This window comes from Protopterus annectens, chromosome 12.part0, assembly GCF_019279795.1.
Source record: "Protopterus annectens isolate FY-2018-M chromosome 12.part0, PAN1.0, whole genome shotgun sequence".
Taxonomy (NCBI): Eukaryota; Metazoa; Chordata; order Ceratodontiformes; family Protopteridae; genus Protopterus; species Protopterus annectens.
Window position 1 is genome coordinate 263,555,709 of NC_056746.1, and position 25,277 is coordinate 263,580,985.

The window sequence follows — 25,277 nt, forward strand, 5'->3', positions numbered from 1 at the left end:
TATTTTCATGTTCTTTTATTTATTATTAAGTATATTTAAACTTTTCATTGTGGCTGGTCCTTTACAGAATATTTTAACCTTTGAGAGTACTTATATCTATTTGGTGACTCTGTGGCCACGCCTGAAAGCCTTACTGCATTGGTCAAACACTATCATTTGTATTAATATAAATTTCACTCAGTACAATTGAGTACCCTTGTAAGAGCCTTAGAGTAGCTGGCTTTGGAGTATTTGGTGGCAGTGTAACTACCTTATAGTCTGGGCAGAAGGGGTCATAGCTAGTAAATCTGTGCCAGCCCTTCCCAGTTGTGTGTGTGTGTGTGTGTGTGTGTGTGTGTGTGTGTGTGTGTGTATGTGTGTGTGTGCCTCAAATCAAATCTCCAAGAGTGTGTGTGTCAGCTGCTTGGAGCAGGTTCACAAAGCATTGGTTTCACAGAGAGGGTGCCAGTGGGGAGTCTTAATGGAGACCTGGAGAGAGAGAGAAATCCAGACCCTAGACTGAGTGTGTTCCCTACGTGCTCTTAAGGGAAATTGTGCTTGATGCAGAGAGCTGCATCTGGAAACACTGGGTGTGTCCATTTTTGGTCCAAGTGAACATCCCTCTCCAGTGTCAGTGGTGAGGATTCATGTTCCTTGAATACTGGCCCAGAGAGGAGACAACATATGGGGGATGCAGGGGGGCTTACTCCCCCTGCAAAAAATGTTTGACCCTTTGTTGCACCATCTTACTAATGCATGTTAAACCTAACCCTGCATCTCACCTGAGAAAACTCTTTCCATATCCCTACCACTACACAGAAACAGGCTCAGACACTTACAAACGAATACAATTGCAAAACATTAATGCTATCCCCTTACTTTACCCTTACACTATCCCTAAGCTGCAAACACTCCCACAGACACACTCTCACCACTAACACCAACCCACTTACCTTTGTTTACAAAATGAATTGTAAAGAAAGTGAACTGTCAGTAAAATGAGCTCTAGATATTCTGAAACAGACTTAAAACTGTTCAGATAATGTACTGTCAAGCAAATTAAATGCAACCATACGTATATATGTATATATATATATATATATATATATATATATATATATATATATATATATATATATATATATATAGATTCACTTTAGAAGCTCGGAATACTGAAATATCAAAATTCAGTATTTCGAGCCCATAAAGTGGAATCCTGAAAAGAACAAAAACTCAAAAGCACGAAATTCAAAATCTCGCATACTGGAGATTTTGAATTAGCGCTTCTGCGATACACAAACACACACCTTCCTCCCCACACACAAACACAAGCTCTGTCCTGCAAAAAAGCAGGGGGGCTGTGCCCCCCTACATCCCCCCACCCCCCTACTTAAATATTCTAATTCCGAGTTTGCACTTACATACAAAAACACACAAAACACCACCAGCTACATTCTCTTTGCACACACACATCACAGCAACAAAACACACTAACACACACCACAGCCCCTACCCAAAACCCTTAACACATAAACACTTACCTGAATCCATAACCAGAGCGAAACACCAGAAGTGCTAATTCAAAATCTCCGGTATGCGAGGTTTTGAATTTCGCTCTTCTGAGTTTTTGTTCTTTTCAGGATTCCACTTTATGGGTGCGAAATACTGAATTTCGATATTTCAGTATTTCGAGCTTCTAAAGTGAATCCATATATATATATATATATATATATATATATATATATATATATATATATATATGTGTGGGTGTGTGTGTGTGTGTGTGTGTATATATATATATATATATATATATATATATATATATATATATATATGGATCTAGGACTATTGAACGAAAGTTCAATAGTCCGAATCCACAATCACTGACCACACTTTAATGAAAGCGCTTTCACCAAAAAAGCTTTTTCATTAAAGTGTGTTAAAAAAAACAAAACTCCCCCCAATAAATCTACTTTTATGCAGGGGGGCAAGCCCCCCTGCACCCCCCCATGAGGGGGGCTGTGCCACCCCACTTTAATATTCCCACTCCGAGATCGCACTACAGTGAAGAAAAGGGAATATTCCCTTATCCACACCATAGTACGATCTCCACATCAGTCATTTCCACACGACTCCTTCTAGCTGCAGGCATACTTCCGCGAAAGTGCTTTTTCGGTAAAAAGCACTTTCGCAGAAGTATGCCCGGCTGTTTGTGCTTCAGTGAAAAGTTCCTTCTGGGATCAGTACTGATATATATATATATATATATATATATATATATATATATATATATATATATATATATATATAAAATATATATACGTAATGAGTTTGAAGTGTGTGTTTTTTGATATTCATATAGTTCACTGTTTCTTTTAGTTTCACTTAATTTCATAAGTCATATGTAAGGAAAGAACAACCATGTTTTTGTGTTTTGTATCTGATAAGGAATGGTTAGTTGTTAATTGCTTGTCTGCTGCTAAAGTGCATGCAAATAAATGAATAATAGAACATCACTGTAAGAATACCACACTAATGAAGCTTATTCATTTTAATAGCTTTGGATTTGTTATTATGGGCTTTCTTACGGTTTATGATCCTGCCAACTAGTTTGATATTTATTAATGTAAGTTAGCAGAAGTGCTTGAGATAGAAAGGTGTAGCTAGAAAGTAAACACATATGAGATCCCAAAAGGGAAATAGAATGAGACAGAAGGTGGGGGAGCAATGAAGGATGGAAGAGAAGGGATGGAGAGAAACAGGCAAGGTACTCAGGGTGAGGGGCATATGGTTGGCTTAGACAGGTTTGGAATGAAAGAAAATGTGGTGTCTGCAGAAGAATGGGGACCTTCAGCAGAAAATATTCAACTGGAAGGTGGTAGCAGTTTGGATTGGGAAAAGGCAAAAATGAGAAAGAGAGTACAGGAGAATATGAGGAGATGTAGTTAGAAGATTACAGCAAATGGAGCAGTGTAGATAGGAGTATAGCAGGGTATATGCTCTCCAGCAACACAGACACTGCAGATGAGCAGGGTACAAGGTATAGCAGAAATCAATGAATGAGGAGAAAGAAGATGAGAGATGCCACTGAGAAAGAAAGGACGAGGAAAAGGAAACCAAGTTTTGGGGGTGGGTGGGCAGACAACAGGGACTAAAGGCAGACATGAAGGAAGAGCAGAAGGAAATGGGTTATGAATGAGATTCAACCAGAGCAGATGGGAGTAAAGAGGAAATTCAGATCGAACAGGTGGTCAGAAGGAGTCACAGTAGCATAATGAGCAACAGGTTGAGGCACAAGTAGAACAGGGGCAATGAAACAGTCATTAATAAAATAAGAGGGGGGAGCTGGTGACTCTGTCAATAAGTGTATTAGTTGGAGGTAGGGAAAAAGAAAAATGAGGTGACAGAAGGAAAAGGGGACAGAATCATAGTACTTACAATGCAGAGGATACTGCTGCTGTGGAACAGTCTCCCCATCCACATAAAAGAAAGTTCATCCTTGTCCATATTCAAGCGCAATTTAGATCTGTGGATGGGAAACAGAAAATGTACCCCAGATTTGCCCCCCCCCCCGTTTTACTAAAGGACAGAGGCAGCTCCTAAATGCTTTATCCCATGAATGGGTCCCCTCAAATTATCTCGGTATGATCCCATTTATTCTCACTAGTGGTAATATATAATTATTGACCATGGGATGGGTAAGGCCAATCTATAACCAAATGGGATAAGTTATTTATACCACAAAAATGGAAATGGCTGATTAAAATGGCCTGCAAGGGAAGCTGGACTAGTACTTACCTATGAACCTGTAAGATCAAAGGATGGGAAGGACAGAGGTAGTGTTAAAGAGAGAGAGGAATAAGAAGAGGGAGTTAGATATAGACAATAGTGAGAAGGCTTTGTGGGAAGAGCATAAAAATATAGAAAAAGGATCAGCTATAGCAGCACATGGGGAGAGGAAAGCATTAGGGACAGTGAGGAGTGCTGGGAATGGTGCAGCTGGATTAGGAATAGCTGCTGATGAGAATGGTAATGACATCATTTAGAAAGTTAAGCAGGAAAGAGAAGCCAAGGTAGGGACTGGGAAGAGGGGTTTAGAGACAGAAGAATCAGTCGAGTGTTATGAGTCTTTGGAAGGGAGCCAGAAGAGACGAGTTACTGTGAAACCAGTACTGGATCTTAGACTTAGCAAGCCATTAGGCATAGTAGGTGACCAAAATGATCACAGAGGGGTAAAGGTGGATGCCTTTCAGTGGAGATGAATGAGATAATAGCAAACAGGGCAGAGAAATGTTTGCAGAGAGAGTGGAGGCAGTAAGGTGGCAGGATTTAGGTTCTTAAGGAATGACCAAGAGGGGGAAGGATGTAGGAATGATGACTTATATAAGGTAAGGCATTGGATATCAGATCAAAGGGAAGGAGGAACACTACAATGTATGAATGCCAGAATGCTGTCTAGACAACAACAGCACTGTGGATGAGATTCTAGTTGCCATGAAGTGGTTATTCAGCCTGTTGTCTTGAAATTGTGTGTACCACATGACATGCAACTTCACGAGCTAGGCATTAGCATATTTTAAGGTACATACCCTATAAAAATACATGAAAGGTTATTGAAAGCCTGCAGTTTTTTCAGTAAAGTTGCATCAAATATGCAAAATATGAAAAAAAATGCACAAAACATGCAATTGTTTTATTCTAAGAATGCAGACAAAATGTGAAATATAAAAACTGTCTTGTAACCCACAGATGCACACACACACACACACACACACACACACACACACACACACACACACACACACACACACACACACACATTAAAAGGGGGTTAATTGCTTCTTGTTAATTAAAGTATCATCTCATGTAGCTTAGAACTTTCCAAAGAGGTACTGTGGGAGATTAGTTTCAATATGACGTTGGTAAATCAGTATGTGGAAAGAGCAAGCGAGACTTCTTGACTTAACCAAAGAGGACTGTGCTAACAATATACTTCCATTGCTGAATCACTCCAGGATACCCTTCCTGTGTTCTTCCAGTACAGTGACCTTCTCCTTAGAGTTTTGTGTGGTACCCATTTTTTAGCCAGGTAAGTTTTCCTCATGGAGTGGCAGACTTTTGGTAAGCCTTGGAGCACAGAAAATGTTTACATGAACTGCAAATCTGCCTAAGAGAAAAAGAGCCACCTGATTCAGAGTAAATGAGCTTATGTTTATGGAATTTACCTGTAAGTCTTTTGCAGCTGTTAAATTGTTATAAAAAACAGAGGTAATTAAATTACAGTCATCTCCACCTAGCAATTGTTATTTCCAGAGCTAGCTATGTAGCTGTTTGCCACTATTTATTTGAAGCCATCTGTCAAGTTAATGTTTTTATTTTAGATTTTCTTATGCAATAACACATCTGTCTGTAGATTTATTTTTGAAGTGTATTGTTTAGTTTAATTAACTAAAGAATTTTTTTATACAGTTCCAAAAGCTTGTGGTTGTTTTTTATTATGTAGATAATTGTAACTACCCTAAGCTGGTGAGTTTTAATTATTGGTTTTAATCTTTCAAATATGATGACTGTTTACCTATAGCTACCACATGATGTTATATTACACATGGCTTATATGAAGAGTGTAGAGTAATTTGAAACCTTGGTGTGCCAGTCTGGTCTAGCTGATGGCATTGTGTAACAACAAAAGCAGGAAAGGATAGTGGCATCACAAAGATATTATTAGCCCCTTATGAAGATCATATGTGTGTGTGTGTGTGTGTGTGTGTGTGTGTGTGTGTGTGTGTGTGTGTGTGTGTGTGTGTGTGTGTGTGTGTGTGTGTGTGTGTGTATTTGTGTCCACCTTAAACTAGCTCTTCCCTCAGATCTGAGCAGCTTGAATCAATTACAATGTGCCATGAACATATGGACTATGAACCTGATAAGTCACTGGAAATTACTTGAACTATGAGCTCTCACCACAATTTATTTTGGCAAATGACTGAGAATTCCAGAATTCCAGTCATCAATAATGCACAGCATTATAATTTTACTGTTCAGAAATACTTATACCATGTTCAACATCTTTTTTTTTTGTCAGCATTATTCACTGTCTCTTTAAGTGACTTTCTCAGAGTCACACAGTAAGTAGGCAAATGGAGGAAGAAAGAATCATACCCTGTACATTTAAATACAGAAGGCAACTCATTAAGAGCTTGGAGCCTTAATCATCTGCACCAACTGCTAGGCCTTTTTTAACTTCTTTTTTTTTTCTGGTAAATATCTAAGGATTACAGTCAGTCAATAGTCAATAATGCTAGTTGGTAGAGTTTCATAGTTTTAGCCAAGACATAGTTACTATTAGTTAGATAACACTGTAAAACACTGGGCTGAGACTGGGTGGGTGAGGTTTTGGGGAGCCAGTTACTTTCTACCCAGCTTTTCAGCTGTGCAGTATAGAACCTTTTTGGATGTGGTTAGCACTGGTCATAGACTAAATCAGCAGTTTTGATTTAGTATACATTCTGAAGGCCAACTCAAGTATAATATTATTATTATTATTATTATTATTATTATTATTATTATTATTATCTGTATTATGTATTGTATTATCAGTACACCAAGTAATCTCAAAATTCAACTCGAGCTGTGGCGACTGGAGCTCAGTGTGAAAAACCCTGAAGCAGCAGAGAGAGTGAAACAGCTTGAGGTGTAAAGGGAATGGGAACAGAGAGGCTAAGGAGAAACTAAAACAGCATCAAAATAATATAATGTTTAGTCTTTACCAAGTTAGCATGAGTAGCAAGGATGAGAGCCCAGCCCTGGGATCATACCTCCCAACCGTACCGAATTACTCAGTAAAAAACAAGTTTTGGGGTCCAAATAATGGGGTGCCACAATTCCTGAGTGGCACCCCTTCATTTCTGATTTTTTACAGCTTTGTTTTTAATTTTGTTTTCTTTCGCACTTTTGAGCTGACATCATCACGTGTGCGATGAAGTCAGCTCCGTCAGCCTGTTGGAATTTTGCTTCAAGGGACATTTCCAGCTGTGGCTGTTTGAATGCACACAAGGTAGTTTCTGAGAATGGAGTTTATTTACCTTCTGAACAAGAGTTTTTTTTATTTTTCTGCTTGGGAAACTCCGCTAGCTTTTATTTATTTTTCTACTTGGGAAACTCTGCTAGCTAATGACGTTTAACGAATGGAGTTGCTGCTTGGGAGCTCTGTAAGGTATTGTACAAAAGACAGTGTGTGTGAAATTGAAATGCTAGCTAATGAACAAGGTTTATTTCCGAGTTTGTGAAATTGAAATGCTAGCTAACAAACAAGGTTTATTTATGAGTTTGCACAGCAGGCACAAACGAACGGGAGGTGTGTGTGTGTGTGTGTGTGTGTGTGTGTGTGTGTGTGTGTGTGTGTGTGTGTGTGTGTGTGTGTGTGTGTGTGTAAATGTCCCCAACTGAATACATCTGGTGGCTAGAAGTACTCAGGCTCAATGTGTGTGTAAATGCCCCCAACTGAAAACATCTGGTGGCTTGGGTACAGGTAAAAAGAGCCTGAAGTCCCTAGACACCACCACTTGTGAATTTATGCCTCGCATTTTTTGTTCTGTTCCTCAGTAAATCTGTGGTTTTTAGGATTTTGCCATTTGAATTTCAGACTTCATATTCTTCAGAATATAAATGGTAACACAAAACATTTTATTCTAGCAATTTTCTAAGTTTATAAGAAAAGTATTTGAAATGTGTCCCTATTTGGGGGCTGTATTCCCCCATTATTGGCTTTGTCCAGGTTTTTTTGTGCTAAGATGTTGACTTGAGAGCTATGGTGAGAAGTGAGAAATGAATTCACTAAATGATAGCCATTTACATTTCATTCTTCCTGTCTTTCAGGAAACTGCTGATTTAGCTTAGTGGTATGTTGCTCTGACTGTAGTGCACAGGGTCCTGCATGGTGGTAAGACAACATTTTATTCAAGCAACTTTCCAAAATTATACAAGCAATGTTTAAAATGTGTCCCTGGTTTTTGGCCTTTTGCCCCCCCCCCCCCCAAAAAAAAAAAGTGAAATTGAAAATAAGTGCAAGAAGCTGTGCAAGATGCCTATGGCTTACACTACTGTCATTCTATATGTTTATATATGTATATATATATATATATATATATATATATATATATTGTGTGTGTGAGTGTGTGTGTATGTGTGTGTGTGTGTGTGTGTGTGTGTGTGTGTGTGTGTGTGTGTGTGTGTGTGTGTGTGTGTGTGTGTGTGTGTGTGTGTGTGTGTGTGTGTGTGTGTAGAAGTAGACTTTTGTCATGGAAATGTTCTGAATTGGGCAGTTTTGTCATTATTGGTTCATGCATTTTGTTTCATTGCCTACTGGAAAAATGTTCAAACAATAAATTTAAAATGTAACTGTGTGGAAGTAGAATTTTATGATGGAAATGTTCTGAATGGGGCAGTTTAGTCATCATTGGTTCACAAATTTTGTTTCATTGCCTACAGGAAAAATGTTTAAACAATAAATTTAAAATGCACTCTAACTGAAATCTAACAAGTGTGCTGTATTATAAAAGGAATATAATTTAATAAAGTCAGGAAGTGTAGCAAAGAACGCATGTATGTTTCTTGTTTTGTGTGCAAGGTGCCAATGATTTGAAAACAGCCCAAAGGTAATGTTTATCCACCACTGGCCAAATGCATTTTCTTTGGATGTGGTGTGGGTTTCAATGTTGTTTCAATAATTGTGAGTTTCAAGGGCAGAGAAGTTTTAATGCCAAGTCTATTTTCATTGTGAGACAGCATTCCTTTGTTATGCAAGTGTCTATTAGTGTTTGTGCATTGTGCTATAAAATGTAAAAGTAAAATCCAAATAATCATTGTAGAAGTAAAGCAGTATGCACACATTAGTGTTTATGGTAAATGGGGTGAAATAGCCAGATAATGGGACATTGGAATGGCTGCAGAGGGACTCTGGTGCTATATTTTGGTTCTGTTCTTTAGTTTGCGTTTGAAAGTTGCTATCCCACAATTCCACTGGAGTGGGCGAGGTAGTGTAATTATGTATGCAAATTTTGTGTTAATCAGTGTACAGATTTGTACCTATTTTTCATGGGCCTTGTCCAGATTTTTGATGTTTCCATGTTGAGAGGTATGCCTGGGATTCCAAGGGAAGTACTAAAATTACATGAGTAGTAAGGGTGAGACTCTAGCCCTCGGATTCCACAGGCAGTACTAAATGGTTTTCAATATATAAAAAAGGAACAACCTTGATTGTTTTATTTGGTCATTTGAATATGTTTGTAATTAGGGTCAATAGGAGAAGTTTTTGACTTCTCTGCTCAAATGTAAGGCAATGCATACTCTGTCAGAAATAAACTATACTGACTGTATTAATTGTTAAAAAATTAAAACAGTATTTTATGACTGTTTTAAGTTAATTCCTGTAGCTTATGGAGAAAAGTTTAGGGAATATAGAAGAAAGGTAGAAAGAGTGTCAGTGATTTCATTGCAGAACAAAGCACTTTAATAGGTGGGTGGATGTCAATTATTACTTTTAAATGTTGGAAGACATTATGATAAGGAAGCAAGTACTCAGTACATTGATTGAATTATGAGACAGACCAGGAATGTATCATGGCTGAAAGATGGATAGAAAGGAAAACTATCTAGCCAGCAGGGTAAAATTGCATAAGAAAGTTTTACCTCAAACTTCACAAGGGTATAAGGGAACCCATGATAGTAATCTATACTTTCACTGTAGGCTCTACAAGCAAAGTGGTAAACCACTGATTCCAATACATGCCAAATATTTTCAGTGTAATCAAGTGAGGCTTGTATGATCCAAATGCGCACAACAACAGGGTGGAGAAGAAAAGCAATGTGAAGCAGATTGCCAGTGAAAGACCCAGTGTTTTTACTAAATGAAGATGGTCTAAAACCAGAGACTTTTATGGGACTTTATTCAATATCTGATTTGTAAAGTCCACATATATTATTTATGTTGGCAAAGCCAGTCCTTGTTTTAAGTTCCATACAATAAAACTGTTTTTATTTAAAGAACTGTATGTTAGGTGTGTAATGTTCCAAGAGGGCTGAGAGAACACATACGCACGTTAATATTTTACCTGTTGTTTAAAGTATGCCACCTTATACCGTTTATTTTTAATTTTTCTGTTTCTCATACCTGTTTGCCTTTTTTTTAATTATTTAAAGTGATGGAATTAAGTGACAGCAGATACTCTTTATATGTTAACATAGTTGTCCTAAGGGTATGTTGCTTGTTGAGGCTGGCAAGTAAATCAAACTTCTTGCATTTTTTTCTCTAGCCCTAGACAGCTTCTGGTTTTCACTGCAAAGCCCCCAAAATAGTGTGCCTGTACAAATAATTACTGAGTATATTCAGCAGGGATACAACATGAGTCTGCTGCAAAAAAATATATATGGTATAGTCTATATTTGTCTTTAACTGTTCAGACTTTTGCAGAATGTGCTGATTGTTATCTTATACTTTCGGTCTGTTCCTCATAAAAATTTTTTTTAGCCAATCTTTAGCAAATCATTGAGGAAGTCAAAGAATATTGACAGACATCTGTGCTTCAGAGTTCATACCCTTCAGAAAATTCATGATAATGCAAAACCTGTTATTCTAGCAATATTCTACATTTGTAAGAGCAATATTTAAAACTGTCCGTGTTTTTGGGTCTTTGACCCCCCCCCCCCCATTACTTATGGCTGTGTCCAGATTTCTTGCTCTAAGAGGTTGAGATGTATACCAGTAATTGGGCTACTGCTTTGTTGACAGTTTGGTCAGGTCCTTTGGGTCAAATCTGATTTGTGTGAATGCTGCTTGAATGAAAATTTGATTTTTGTGATTTTATTTCAAGACTCTAATTTGTGTGAATTTGGCAGAATGTGATTGTTTTAGTTACTGTAAAGAGTTAGGCTGTATATTGTATAAGTTCATAGGTAAATATTAGACCAGGGGTGTCCAACCTTTTGGCTTGCTGGGGCTGCACTGAGTGAACAGAAATGCTCTTGGGGCTGCATATAAAATATATCATACAGTTAACTCTTTCGTTGCTCCGGAAGACCACAGTCGACCTTCTGGCTGTACTGTAGGTGCATTTGAACAATGAATAAATGTAATAAATGCCTAATATTTGCCTTAAAATTCTAATTCTCATTCTAATTCTAATTCTCAAATCTAACAGTTAACTCTAACATCTTAGTTAATATATATATATATATATATATATATATATATATATATATTTTTTTTTACAAATAAACAGATATTCACTACAGCACTAGCATTTCTCACTGGGAAAACCATTCCAGCAGTCCAACTACGTAAAATTTCAACATCAGCAGTCCTACAATACTATAATCTACAAAAATAACCCAACAAATTTACAATAAAGTAAAGAATTCACATTACTGACTTAATAAAACAATTCTGAATAAGCTACAAGAGGGTCTCACCCAAACAAATAACTGGTGCCAGAAATATGGCCTCAAGCTAAATGCCAAAAAATGCATCATCATCCCCTTTGAGGAGAGTGATGTCCCCACAAATTATCACATTAATAACAATGTTGTAAGCACGCAATAAGTCGTATGGTACTTGGGCACCCAGGTTGATAGAAACCTGACTTTTGACCACCACGTTGTTTCCGTTGTAAGGAAAGCTTTTTACATGGCCCACTTCATTAGTAAGGGTATCTTATCCAGGGACAAGGAGGTCATAACATCCCTGTATTCTTCCTTTACAAGAGCCATTATTGAATGCAGTGCCTCAGCAAAACACACTGCCAAAAGAAAGACTACAACCATTTCTGACAAAAAAAGATCAAAGGACTAAGTTCACTTAGTTATCCAAACAGACCAAAAAGGTTTTTGCTTTCCTCTGTCTCTCACTAGCCCCTATAAATTTCATCATTGGCTTGCTTTCCAGGCTAAGAAAGATCCTGCCTTAAGAGACTTCCTCTACCTCAGAAATACTGGTTATACTTAAAACGCTCACTACAAAGACCACAGCCTTCACTGCAACATAAACAAGCCACTTTTTATGGACAGGTTCTTGACACAAAAAACTTCAACTTCTGTAAAAAGCTCCTCTCATTATCAAACAATGTAGTTCAGCAACACGATGGCTGGATGGCTAGCCATAAATTTAGTCATTGGGTAAGTAGCATAACCTTCATCAAACCAGATGGAAAATCCACATACTAACCTTTCCCAGCTGGATGGCTAAGATCTAATATTGGTTACTCAAGTCTAGTTGCCCAAGAAAAGGGGCATGTTTAACTAAGAATTCCATTTGAAAAATTATATTCAGTATACATATTAAATCTCTCTCTCTTACACACACACACACACATACACACACACACACACACACACACACACACACACACACACACACACACACACACACACACACACACACACACACAAAAAGCCTCTACTTGTAAAATAGGCAACCTCAGTAATCACATGACACCCACTCACTGAATGAAATTGTCTGGAAGTCAAAATATCTGAAAAAAAAAATAATAGAGATAAATTCATCCATGTAATTTCCCACCACCAAAAGGACCATCAATAAATCAACAAACAACTGCTCGACAAAAAGTAAATCAATAAGAAAACCATAAACTATAATGCTACATACTGGTGTAAACATATAACTTGTGTCAATCCCCAGGTTAATCCATACCAAAAGAGTGTTTCAGAGCTTCAGCTATGTACAAACAGCTTTCTCCTAAAAACTTAACTCATTGATATTTGCCTTGCTGTAATTATAACTGTAAAAAAATGTTTTTAGGTTTATTCTGTACCCCAATGATTCTCACTGTTACGAGATGTAATCTCTGCCATATTGTATGAGTACTACATCCATAATTTGCTGTCTCTCTCTCTCTCATGTATTGTATTATATTGTTTTGTGTTATTTTTGGAGCTTTTCTCCCCGGGCCTCTGCTGAAAATGGACCTGTGTCCAGTCAGACTTTCCCGGTAAACAAATGTAAAATAAAATAAAATAAATAAAAATAAACTTCCCTCCAATCTAAAGCCATTTGACATTCCAACATTTTAATTTGTGCAGAAGTTACTCACAGACTGACAGTTTACTGAACTGTAATGTTGACCTTTGCTTTTCAAAAAAAAAAAATTCACAGACTTTGTCAACAGCTCAAAGAGTAGAGAGGATTATTTATTTATTATATATTTATTTATTTTTGGAAAACATCTTTAAAACTTTTAAATTGATTACACACCCAGAAACACAGAAAAGTTATTGTGATTATGTAAACCACAGACTGCTGCAAGAAATCAAAGTCACATTAGCACTCTATGCTTATGTCGGAACAGATGAATCATACCTGTCAATTCCAAAAGAAGTAAAGTAGCTTAATAAGAAGGTTATTTGCAAGGTTACATGGCAGTTTATATTGGAAATAAGCAGAGATATTAAAAAGCCTCTGTTTTTCATAATTATGCCGAAAAGTCTTCCAAGGTAAATACAACTTCTGATTTAGTAAGGAACCATACCTCTCAACCTTAGAGCAAGAAATCTGGAGAAAGCGAAAAATAAAAGTGGGACACAGACCCAAAAATAGTTATGCATCATAGACAACACTGAAACAACTGTAGCTGCAAACATTATACATCACTTATAATCTTTCTATACCATTATTGTCAGTTAAACATTATATGACTCATTCAGTCCTGTCTTCTTTTGAATCAAAGAAAACCATGCTTTGAAATGACAAATGCATTAAAAATAATAAATAAAACACATTGCATCAACATCCTGCAACTTCCTACCTGCAAGCAACCACAGAGCTTTCACTGAAACTAGGGCTGCTTGTTTCCCCAGAATGACAGCTCTCCCTAATTAAGTCTAATGGTATACAATCTACCAGTATCTGGACTACCTGAAATAAATTAAATTATGGCCTGTAAATTGAAAGTACACTTTGTTTAATTAAACTATATTTCTAAGCCCACTTACTATATTTTTTCAGTAACATCCCAATATCTATTTCCAGGTCACTTTACAAGACATTGGCAGTGGTGGACTTGGCATCCTTCAGAACCCCACAGGCCCACGCTAATGCATTGTCCATTAAATGTAAATATCCATCCACTGTAAATGGCAAGAAGCTATGTCTTAAAAAATCTACTTCTGGCATGCGTACCCAAGTATTAGGTTTTGAAACAAAGAAACATTCTCCACAGTCCGTAAGTCTCTGTCTTTAATAATCATCTACTGTTGCAGCACTCCCAACACATAAGCACACACATACACACTAAAATCCCCAACATTTAAAAAATGACATTGTGCCCACTTGATTTGCCAGTATTGATGATCCGCCAAAGCTATGCTTACTGTTGTACTATCTACCACTGCTTAGAACCCACCAGTGAAAAAACAGTACTAGGTGCTTTTTTGTTTGTCTGAAAAAACAATACAACTTTATATGCTACAGTCCCACATAGTCAGTCCACTACTGACCCATTAACCCTAGGCTGCTGTCTCATTCTTACTCCCTGGAACTGCATTACCTTGGATGACTACTTTTATTTCCTAAGCAAAAGACACAAATTGGAAGATGAGGCAAAAATCCAGACATTCTTTGAAAGTCCATACAGTTAAGAGGTATGAGTTCATGTTCAATACAACACTCTCCCTGTCAGGAAAGCAGCAATTTAATGAAAGTGTACTTTTAATGTACGATATATTTGTGAACTAACTTGTTTGTGTTCAGTAGGTAGACTGATCATTGTTAGCCTCTTTGTGCATGCGTCTCTCTCTGTCATGCACACATATACACACATACACACACACAGTCTTCCTCTATTTTCACGCACACAATTCTGCTTTCATGCAAACTCCGTACTTACCTATTAACACAGGTAATTGCTGTCCCTTTCAAAGGCAACAGCGGCAAATCCATACATGAGTCCCTCTTCAGCGAGAATACACACACACACTGATTGTTCGGCGCAAAATAATGGCATAAACACACTGACCCTTTTTTGGCTCAAAAACAAAACTAGAAGGGTGCTTTGGCACATGCGCACACCGACATTAGCATTACAGGTCATGGGAGCAAAAAACACAAAACAAAAAAAAGTGTTTTGGGGCATGCGTATATCAATGTTGCAGTTAGAGGTTGAGGGCCACATGGAAGAGCTCTGAGGGCCATAGGTTGGACACGTCTATACTAGACTATCGGTCTGCAAACTATTACAAGCCTATCTAACAACAACAGGTCAGAATCAAATACTGTTCCTTCTACCTGTGAGGTAAAATCCTTAACCATTATGCTAACCCCTCCCAGTAAATGAAGAGAAACCAAATCACTATAAAGTACATAGGTGATTGCTTATAACCAATAAGTGAACCACTGAGAAATACTGCATGTAATTCTTTATGTTGTTTTGTTTCATTATGTACATATTTTGTTTATGAGTGTGCGCTCAGACAAATGCTTTATGGATTTTTTTTACTTTTTGACTTACTTGTTGCTGTTTGTGAGCTGGTTCTCAAATACGTGTCCTAGTCGCATACTGGGAATTTAGATACTCTGTAAGGTGAAAGGTTTACTTACAGAACAGTGAATCTGTTTTAGCCTGTAAGTTTTAAAATAAAGTTAACTGAAGCTCTGTTCATTTCATTAAGTAACATCCCTTTACAGCCCTGAGGTTAGATGATGTTACATGCATAGCCATGGAGCATGTCAATCAGCTGGGTACATAAAAAAAACAGCAAGCTAAAGAAGTCAATGTGAAACATTTGGAAGAACAAGAAGTAGGCTTGCTTTATTCCTTTTTTTACACACACAACATGCAGAGAAACATATGGTGTAAATCACTGGGATACAGAGAGCATGAGTGACACGTACTAATAACTGGTTAGCTCAGCATGGGAGCAGCTGGTATGAGTACGTAATTAATGTCAGTAAAACATCATGGGAAACACAGCAGAAGGCATATGTTCACCTTTACATTTCCCATGTGAATGGCATATCTCACCTGGCCGCACACCGAGCTTGTACACCTCTAGTCTACGCCCACTGCTGTAATTAACAATGTGATGGAATTTGACAAGCCATGATACTAAACATTCCTTTAAGTTAAAAAAAAGATTGTACTTGAGACAGCTGTATTCTGCCCTGCCTGTCAACCTAGCAAGGTCCCCACATGCTTCCAATGAAATGACATATCTGGTTTTAAATATTTTATTTCAGTAATTGTAATCCCAATTAATTACTGCTACAACACATATGGAAATAAACTAGTATGTCCAAGCACATATTTTCTGGTCATTTATTATGATGCATTACGTTTTTGGAGCAGTTTTCAATGGTACAATCTAACTGCAGCATTTTGTTTATATTCTTGTCTTGAGGATGTCTTTGTTAGCCTTGCTTTGTGAACTGAGTGCAGCTTTAAGCAACTGAGGTTGACACATACCTGCAGTATTTTATCTTACTACCCTTTTAGCTGGCATTACAGTTCTAACGGAGTCACAGCTTTGACACCTGGCTAAGTATGTTTAAATCTGCTGCACAAACAGATCTAGTCCAAGTGGTATTTACTGATTCCTGGAATAACTTGCCATTGTCATATCTAGATATAATTAAATGGTACTTTTGACGAACATGACACTGTGGCCCCTGTGCAGAAATATTGTGGACATTATGTTAATTTATAGTGAGTGGAATTTGCATTAAATCACTTCCATTGACTTGTTTTGAATTCTCAGTGTGCATGTAAACAATTATGAAAAATAATATTAAAGGAATACCCAGTTTGTAGCCTAACTGCATTTCACAGTTTTGTGTGTGTGTGTGTGTGTGTGTGTGTGTGTGTGTGTGTGTGTGTGTGTGTGTGTGTGTATGTGTGTGTGTGCGTGCGTGTGTGTACGTGTGTATGTGTGCATGTGTGCGTGTGTGTATATTCACATATGTAGATGCTTCAGTTGTGAATTCCGTTTACCTTTTTCCAGCCATGGCAGGTAGGAAGGGCAAGATATGTTGACAATTGTCCCAGGTGTTCCATCTGGCCAGCAAGCATACATATCAAATGTGCGATTGCAATATATTCCTAGAAGACAGGGAAAAATAAAGGCTTACACTTTCAGAACTAATCAGTAATATCATATGCTAATCCGAAAAAAAAAAGCCCTGCAATTTATATTAATTTTCCTTCTGTTTTGAACATGTTTTTTTTCCCTTTGTAATGCTTGTGCAAGTAAGTAGTTATTATACTTCTCATAAACATTACACACTTTAAATTAACATTGGCTTGACAAAAGGAAGAGATAATAAGCCTATATAGCCTGCCTTTTAAGTTCAGTGAGCATTATTTCTCCTTTTCACAGAAGCTGAACTGTTCAGCTATAGTATACTGAATATTACATTTTTTTGGAAATGCATACTTTTTAAGAGACTTCATTTTCACATTCTATAATGCTCAACTCATTCACCCCATATGGTTGTCATATAAAATGTCTTTAGAGCTATCCATCAACCCAGTGATGCATTTCACATATTATCCTACATTCACTGTATGCAAATGTCAGATATCAGTGTATTTCCCATCATCTGGGTACATAAAAAAAACAGCAAGCTAAAGAAGTCAATGTGAAAGGTTCATAGGTAGGTACTAGGCTATCTGCCCAAGGGCATTTATAAGCCTAGCTGGAATGTGTTGGCTTTCGCCACCCCCTTAGATTAGTTTCCTGTGCCTCTGTCCAGCAGAGCCACTGAAGTGATCCCCGGGGTAAACTTCCTGTTTCCCATCCACTCGTCAAGGTTTCTCTTGAAGAGTGTTAGTGAGGAGCTCTGCATAATGTAGATTGGAATCTTGTTCCAGAGCATGGGAAGTCTCTGGGACAGGAATCTATCCCTCCAGCACGTCCTATTTATTGTTGTGGTAAGGTTTAGATCCCTAGAGCGTGTGGCTCAAGGGGATATGTATTTTTTAGGTGGAGCATGTCCATCAATTCTGGGTTGGACATAGCCTTGTATGTCAGGCAGAGATCACCTCTGAGTAGGCGGTATGCAACCGAGTACAGCTGGAGTTTCTTCAGTCGAGCTGCATAGGGCATCTGTTTGAGGCCAGTGATTCTCTTGGTGAGGTACTTCTGTGGTCTTTCCAGCTGTTGCAGGTGTCTTGTAAGGTACATCCCAAATGGGGTTTTGTACTCTATGATGGGTCTGATGAGTGATGCATAGAGGGGCACAATAACCTCTTTTGATCTGGATGCAAACCCTTTTGTGAGTAGGTGGGCCACATAGAAAGATTTTCTAACCACTTTGGCAATGTGATTATCAAAGGAGAGATTACTATCTACTTCGGTCCCCAGATCCCTTATTTCGTCTTCTGTATTTAGGGGGCTACCACCTATGTGGTAATTTGTGGGTACTTTGTTTTTTCCAAAGGGGATGACTATGCACTTTTTGCCATTTAGCTTGAGGCCGTGGTTTTGACACCAGGTATCTGTCTCAGTGAGACCCTTTTGGAGGATGTCTGTGTCAGCCAGAGAGTCAATTATAGCCCCTAGTTTGCAGTCATCTGCAAACTTGGTCAGCCATAGTCCTCCTGTGCTTGCTTGTACCTCTGAGAAGTATATGCCGAACAGGAGGGGTCCTAGGACTGAGCCCTGGGGAACACCACTTGTAACCGGTTTAGAGTCAGACCTTGCTCCAGCAACTCTTACCATGTGGGTTCTGTCCGTGAGCCAGTTGGCAACCCATCTCGTGACGTAGGGGTTTATGTTCAGGCTGGTGAGCTTGTCTATAATACCAGTCTGGGGAATGGTGTTGAAGGCCTTTGCGAGGTCTAGGTAGGCTGTGTGGGCCATCTTTCCCTCATCTATAGCCTTGGTAACTGTCTCAAAGAAGTCCACCAGGTTTAGGAGGCATGATCTGCCCTTAACAAAGCTGAGCTGGGTAGGGTCCAGTGTTTGGAGGTTCCCAATGTCTCTGTTAATGAGATCCATGATGTTGTGCTCCATAGCCTTGCAGACCAAGCTAGTCAGACTTATAGAGCGATAGTTCCTGGAGTCTGTTGTAGCTCCACCTTTGTGGAGCGGAATAACCATTGCTGTGCACCACTCTATGGGCATGTAGCCTGTGGAGAGGCTGAGTTTGAACAGTGTTTTTAGGTGAGGGGTTAGTTCATCTTTGAGCTCATGTAGGACGCAGCCTGGGACACCATCCGGTCTCATTGATGCTGTGTTTTTGGCTTTGCAGAGGGCTGTTTTAACCTGAGTGTCTGTGATTTCAGGGGCACTACATTCTTCTGGTATGGTTATGGGCCCTTTTGGGGGTGAAGTTTGCACTGAACCTGTCTGCCAGGATGTTGGCGATATCAGTCGGTTCAGTGTATTTTGTGCCATTCTGCACTAACTCCGAGCAGATCTGAGAATTGCCACTTAGATTCTTGACATAGCTAAAGAATGCCTTGTGGTTATCTTTGGAGTCCTTAGCAATTTTTCTTTTGAAACTAGCTTTGGATGATTTTATGAGGGATTGTAGTTTCTTGCTGATACTGATCAGGGATTTCTTCCCCTCTTGGGATTTTACACTTTTCTGTACTAGTTTCCTCCTTCTATTGTATAGCTTGTTTATGGCAGGGGTCCCCCAGACTGGTTTCCTTTTTTTGGAGGAGTGAATCTTGGTTTTGCTTGGGATAGCATGATCCATGCATTCTTGTATTTGCCTGTAGAGTGCATTAGTAAAGGATTTTGCAGCTTGGGCAGCATTATCCTTTAGCATGGTGGATTTGAAACTTTCTACCTTGGTCTTAAGTAAAGTGAAGTTTGCTTTTGAAATGTTTTTCATGGTAGTTTCTTTGACCAGGGCTGGGGGCGGAATGTGGATATCCAGAGTGATTAGTTTATGGTCACATCTTACCACTGAGGGGTTGACCTATAATGTGGAACACTGGTCGCCCATGTTGGTGATGACCAGTTCCAATATGTTGTCACCTCTGGTGGGGGTGTTGACCAGTTGATCCAGGGCGTTTGCGTTTATAAATTCTAGGAAATGTTGGGCAAGGGAGTTAGTATTTGAGTAGTTCTCCCAGTTAATGTTTGAGTAATTGAAATCACCCAATATCAGGGTGTTTGGTAGGACCTTTATGTTTCCCAGTGTTTCCAGAAATGCAGAATGGGGTTCCTGGGACATGGTGGGTGATCTGTAGCAAGCTACAATTTCAATTGCAGTTCTGCCCGTTGTTAGTTGCAAGTCGATGATCTCTGAAGCACTGTGCTGTGCTACTAACCTGGAGGTGTGGGTATCCTTGATAAATATGGATACACCCCCGCCTTTTGTATTTCGGTCTGGGTTTCGTGGCCGAAATGTATGGTATGAGTTGTAGCCTGGTAGTGCTGGGGTACTCTCTGGAGGCTTAAACCAGGTTTCTGTTACTGCACCTATATCAGTTTTCTCCATACTGAGGAGTGCCTTGAGTGCGTGCATTTTGAGGTTTAGACTTCTGGCATTGAGTAGCATTACCCTCAGTTGTTTGCTACTTGTGCTATTTATGGAGGTGGGTTTGTCTTTTGAGCCTTGCCTAAAAAAGGCACTATGGGGGTGGCAAGAGCCTTGGCCAGTATTCGAAAGCCTAAGGGTGACAGGTGCAAGCCATATCTAGCAAAGCAGCGTGGCTTGTCGAGCATGTCATCCCAGGCTGACAGACACTGGATCCCCTTTGAATGACACCAGAAGCTTAGCCAATTGTTGAAATTGATAACTTTTTCTTTATACCATGGTATCATTCTTGGTGAGGGCAGGTTGCTACTCAAGGTCAGGGTCATACCATCCTGGGCTACATGATCAGAGAGCTCCTCCATGTCTCTTTTCATGTAGTCCAGTGAGGTACAGCTCAGGTCATTCACACCAACATGGACAATGACAGAGTCGTATTTGTACTTGTTCTGGAGTGACCTGAGTGCTTGCGTTATGTGGCGGATCCTGGCACCCGACAGGCAGCTAACAGTAACCTTCTCCTTGTTCAGCCTAGTGAGTGGGACATCAGTGTGTTTGACTATAGAGTCACCTATTACTAGTGTGTTGGGTATGTTATTTTGCTTTAAGGGCTGTGATTATGTGGAACATTGGTTTTGTGAAGTATGTGTTTCATGGTTTATGTTGGGGGTGGAAGTTGCTTGGATGTCTGCTTTGGAGGTCTCTGTTGCTTTTGCAGATTTTTATTTAGAGCCTCCGTGTATGTTTTTGTGTATTTATGTGTGTTTTTTGCCGGTGCTGGTTTCATAGGTCTATGTGAGACTGGTGGTGTGAGGCAAGTAATTCCCTTCTCCTCTTGACTGTCTGGTCCAGTCTTGGATTGAGAGAGCTTAGCCTCCAGTTTGGCTGTATAATTGCATCTCTTGCATGTATTAATATTTGGTGGTAGGAGGAGAGGGTTGTCTGTGCACGAGGCAGTGGTAACATTGCCTCAAAATGCCCAGATTCACCAGTTGGACAGGAGAGTACACCTGAAACTGTCCTTTGGACATGCCTGAATAGGTACAGTGAGCTGTTTTACTGACTGGCTGGTAAGGTTGAATAGAGAGCCTTGTCCTTCTCTACAGTATAGGGGGGTTGAGTGCTAAGGTTTATTAGTGCTTGCTATGAGTTTTGAGCAAGTGCCAGGCTGAGAAGTGAATGGTTTGAGTGCTTAAGTTGAAAGTTTGTCTAGTTCCAAGGCAAAAATTGAAGAATAGACTTTGTGGAGCTGGGAATAGTTATACCCTAGCTAACCGGCGCTGCCCAGTGCGCAAAACCGCGCTAATGCGGGTTTTATAGAAGGGAAATGAAAGAGATAGAAATTAGCCCAAAATGGCCAATAAACTACTAATTTCTGGGCTGAAATCACTCCTCCGGGGTCAGATAGGCTGCTCAAAGCTCACCTCTCTCACAAGTGAACAGAGAAACTTCCTTCTATCCAAGTAAGGTATGGGCAAACACAGAAACTTGTAACACAGCCCTAAATTCAGCACTAACCCGAAAGCTGGACTATACTAGCTTAGAAAGGCAGGAAAACAAGTATTTTTTTTTTGTTTTTTTTCAGAAAATAAGCAGATACAATCAAAAAAACACTTTAAATGCACAGAAATGACTATCACACGAGTGTGTAGCCTACAAAAGTTAAACAGGTAATTTAAACACAAAAACGACTTTGTTAAAGTGCAGGCAGCAAAATAAGTACAATATGTAGCTGAAACAAGCTTTTTTAAATCACAGAAACTCTAAAAAATTGGCGTTTTATGTGGAATTAGCTAAAGGCAGCAAGAAAATGCAGAAAAATGATACTTAATCACTCCGAAGTCTCTCTCTTTTTGTCTCTCTGCTGCTGTAAAACTCTGCAGGGCACCAGGCAGGAGCTTGTTGAGCTGTATACAAGCACAAAAACCTTGCAAATGTGGGTTTTATAGCAGGGAAATGAAAGAGATAGAAATTAGCCCAAAATGGCCAATAAACTACTAATTTCTGGGCTGAAACCACTCCTCCAGGGACAGATAGGATGCGCAAAGCTCATGATGTAGAGGGAAGCCTTGGGAACCATCTAACCTAGGATCAGCTAATGACTTAGGAGTTAGAGGAGCCACTTGGGGAGGATGGGAGTAAGTGGTGGACATAGGCTGTCTTGTGTTCACCCTTCCTGGTGTGAAGGAGACAGCTAGGTCTACTGGTGTACTGACACCCAGTGGATGGTGAATGCACTGCAGGTATATAAGCAGCAATTTGGCCACAACAGACACATGCATGATGAGTAGTGTGCACTGTAGCTGGAGTCAGGCATACACTGTAGTGCTCATGACTGGAAGGTTTTGGTTGCTGGCCAACCCTGACATCAGCCATGGGAAATCAGGGGCTAAGGCACATGAAGGAAAAAGACTAATGGATGCCTGGATGACAGCTTCCCATGTTAAACTGTCATCTTACAGGAAACAGGTGAGGTGACTGGCTGTCAGGAATGCTGACGAATAGAAGGCATCATGGAGAAAAAAACAGCATATTTAATCTTAAAGATTAGGAAATCTGATGGTTCTCTTTGCACATTAAATGTGTTCTACCAAACCCTCTACCTTTCTAGGATGTTCTGGCTTTCTAGCATCCAAGATAGAAATCCCATCCTTGGGTTATTGGTGGCATCATCTAGTTTTTAATTACATTCAGTATAGCTGGTTAAGTGCAATGTATACTGTATTTAATTTGTTCAAGTGCTTTATTTTGATGTAGGTAGGTGAGCTGGTGCATTCACAGGGTGTTTTAATTTCAGCTATGATCTTGGAGAACAATCAAAATATTTAACTAAAGTTGGTAGAAAGTAACAGTAGAACTTGCATTAACAAGAACAGTAAGACCAACTATATGATAATGTTTAATTTAACACTTTGTTGCTGACATTCTGCAGAATAATCTAGAAATGATTAAGCCAAAGTTCAGAAGTTGCTAAGTAATTCCAACTGGACAAGAACATTTTGATGGGTTCAATAGATACAGTTTGAGAAGCACACTGTTATATAGAAAGAGAGTCAGCAATGCTTAATGAAACCAAAGGCTCGGTGACATTTTACGAAGTTGTAAAAATGTGTGCAGAATACTAAGTTTAAATGTTGCGCCCATAACATGTTTAATTTAAAGTTTTTGGTATCTGTTTGATATTTATTTATTTCATTACTTTTGTTGATCAGGGTAAAGGGAACATCAGTACTGACCAGTCTCACTCTCAGCCCGAAGGTATATAGTACTGAGACACAGGTAATATACAGTCACACAAAGGTAATGTACAGAGTATTAGCTTGGTGATCTTGTCTTTAATTTTAACCAAGAAGGTTTGTGAACAAAGATTATAAAATATCTGGTTTTCATTTAATAGATATTGTAAAGCTGTATCATAATAAGTATGAGCATAAATACTGAATTACTGTCAGATCTACCTTGCTTCTTATCTTCACCTAAAGTTACGGTCCATTGTCACTTGTGAGGTCTGTTGTCTTATTAAAGAATTAAATTATATATATATATATATATATATATATATATACACATACATACATAAATAGTATGTCTTTTAGACATTATTTTCAGCATAGAAAAGCAATAGGCACAGCAAATACTGAGATAATAATTTAATCTTTATAACATACTAATTTTTAATCTGTTTTGCAAGCTCACAAAGTGTACTGACACACTTTTAAATGAGGTGTGTTCCTGCTTACAAGTCTCCTTTGCTGTATCCAGCAGGCCTTGGAGAACTCTACTGTACACTAACTTAAATGGAGTAAATTATGTTGAAGCTTAGCTCACTGCTCTTAAAAAAGCTGGGAGCCTAAAGAAAAAGCTAAACTCCCTCCAAGCCCTCCTCACCCTAAAGCATATAGACATCTGTGCACTTACCAAGACAAGGTTAAAGCTGCAGGGAATAACCCGGCAATGCAAGGTTTTAGTGCCTTAGTAGCTGTACAGACATGGTTAAAGGTGGAGGTGCCTTGATATTTATTTATTATTTATTTATTTTACATTTGTTGACCCGATTAGTCTGACTGAGCTGTTGCCCTTTTTCAGTGATGGCATAGAGATAAAAGCTCCACAGTTAACACATATGCAAAGTATAGTACAATATTTCAAAAAAGTATAGTACAATATTTCAAAAAGATAAGTTTGTAAGTAACAATTTATAATGTTAAGTTGCAAGGTAATATAGAAAGATATATAGTCATTATCAAGAACAGTTACAAAGAAAATACCTACCATAGCGAAAAGGAATGTCTGAAAGCGTTAGTCTGTTGATATTTAGTTAAACAACAGTAAAGACATATACATATTCGAGTAGAAAGTTAGAGTAGGTAGTCTGAGCTATTTGCAAGTCAGTTTCAAAAGAATTAGAGTTGTAGAATGAGGAAGAGAAAAAAAATGGGGAGACGAGGGAAAGAGACAGCTGAGGAGGTAAGGATAGACAGTTAAGGGGGGGGTGTGCATTTGCAGATCCAGGTGCTTCTTAGAAAGTGTTTAGCTGCAGTTTTGAATTGTTTAGGTTGATAAGCACACCTGCAGGTTGGTTAAACAGGATGATGAGCTGTAGTTTCTCCACATGAAGATCATCTTAGATAAAATCCTGTACAAAATCCCAACAAGTTATAGGTCACCCTCTATGTCCCATTAAACTCATAGTGCATACTTAAACCTATTGGAGAGTTCACCATCCATCATAACACCTTACTTATGGGGGATTTTAATTATCCTTCTATAGACTGGAAATCCTACACGGCCCTAAATCTCAGACACA

General features: G+C 38.8%; 1 protein-coding gene across 1 annotated transcript in view; it reads right to left on the reverse strand.

The window, feature by feature from the left end:
- Positions 1-25,277, reverse strand: part of LOC122816494 (glucagon receptor-like) — a 2,063,211-nt gene that overhangs the window by 586,256 nt on the left and 1,451,678 nt on the right. Inside the window, exon 6 of the mRNA XM_044089325.1 lies at positions 16,971-17,078. Within this exon, the coding sequence (XP_043945260.1) occupies positions 16,971-17,078 (108 nt within the window). The remainder of the gene's footprint in view (positions 1-16,970; positions 17,079-25,277) is intronic.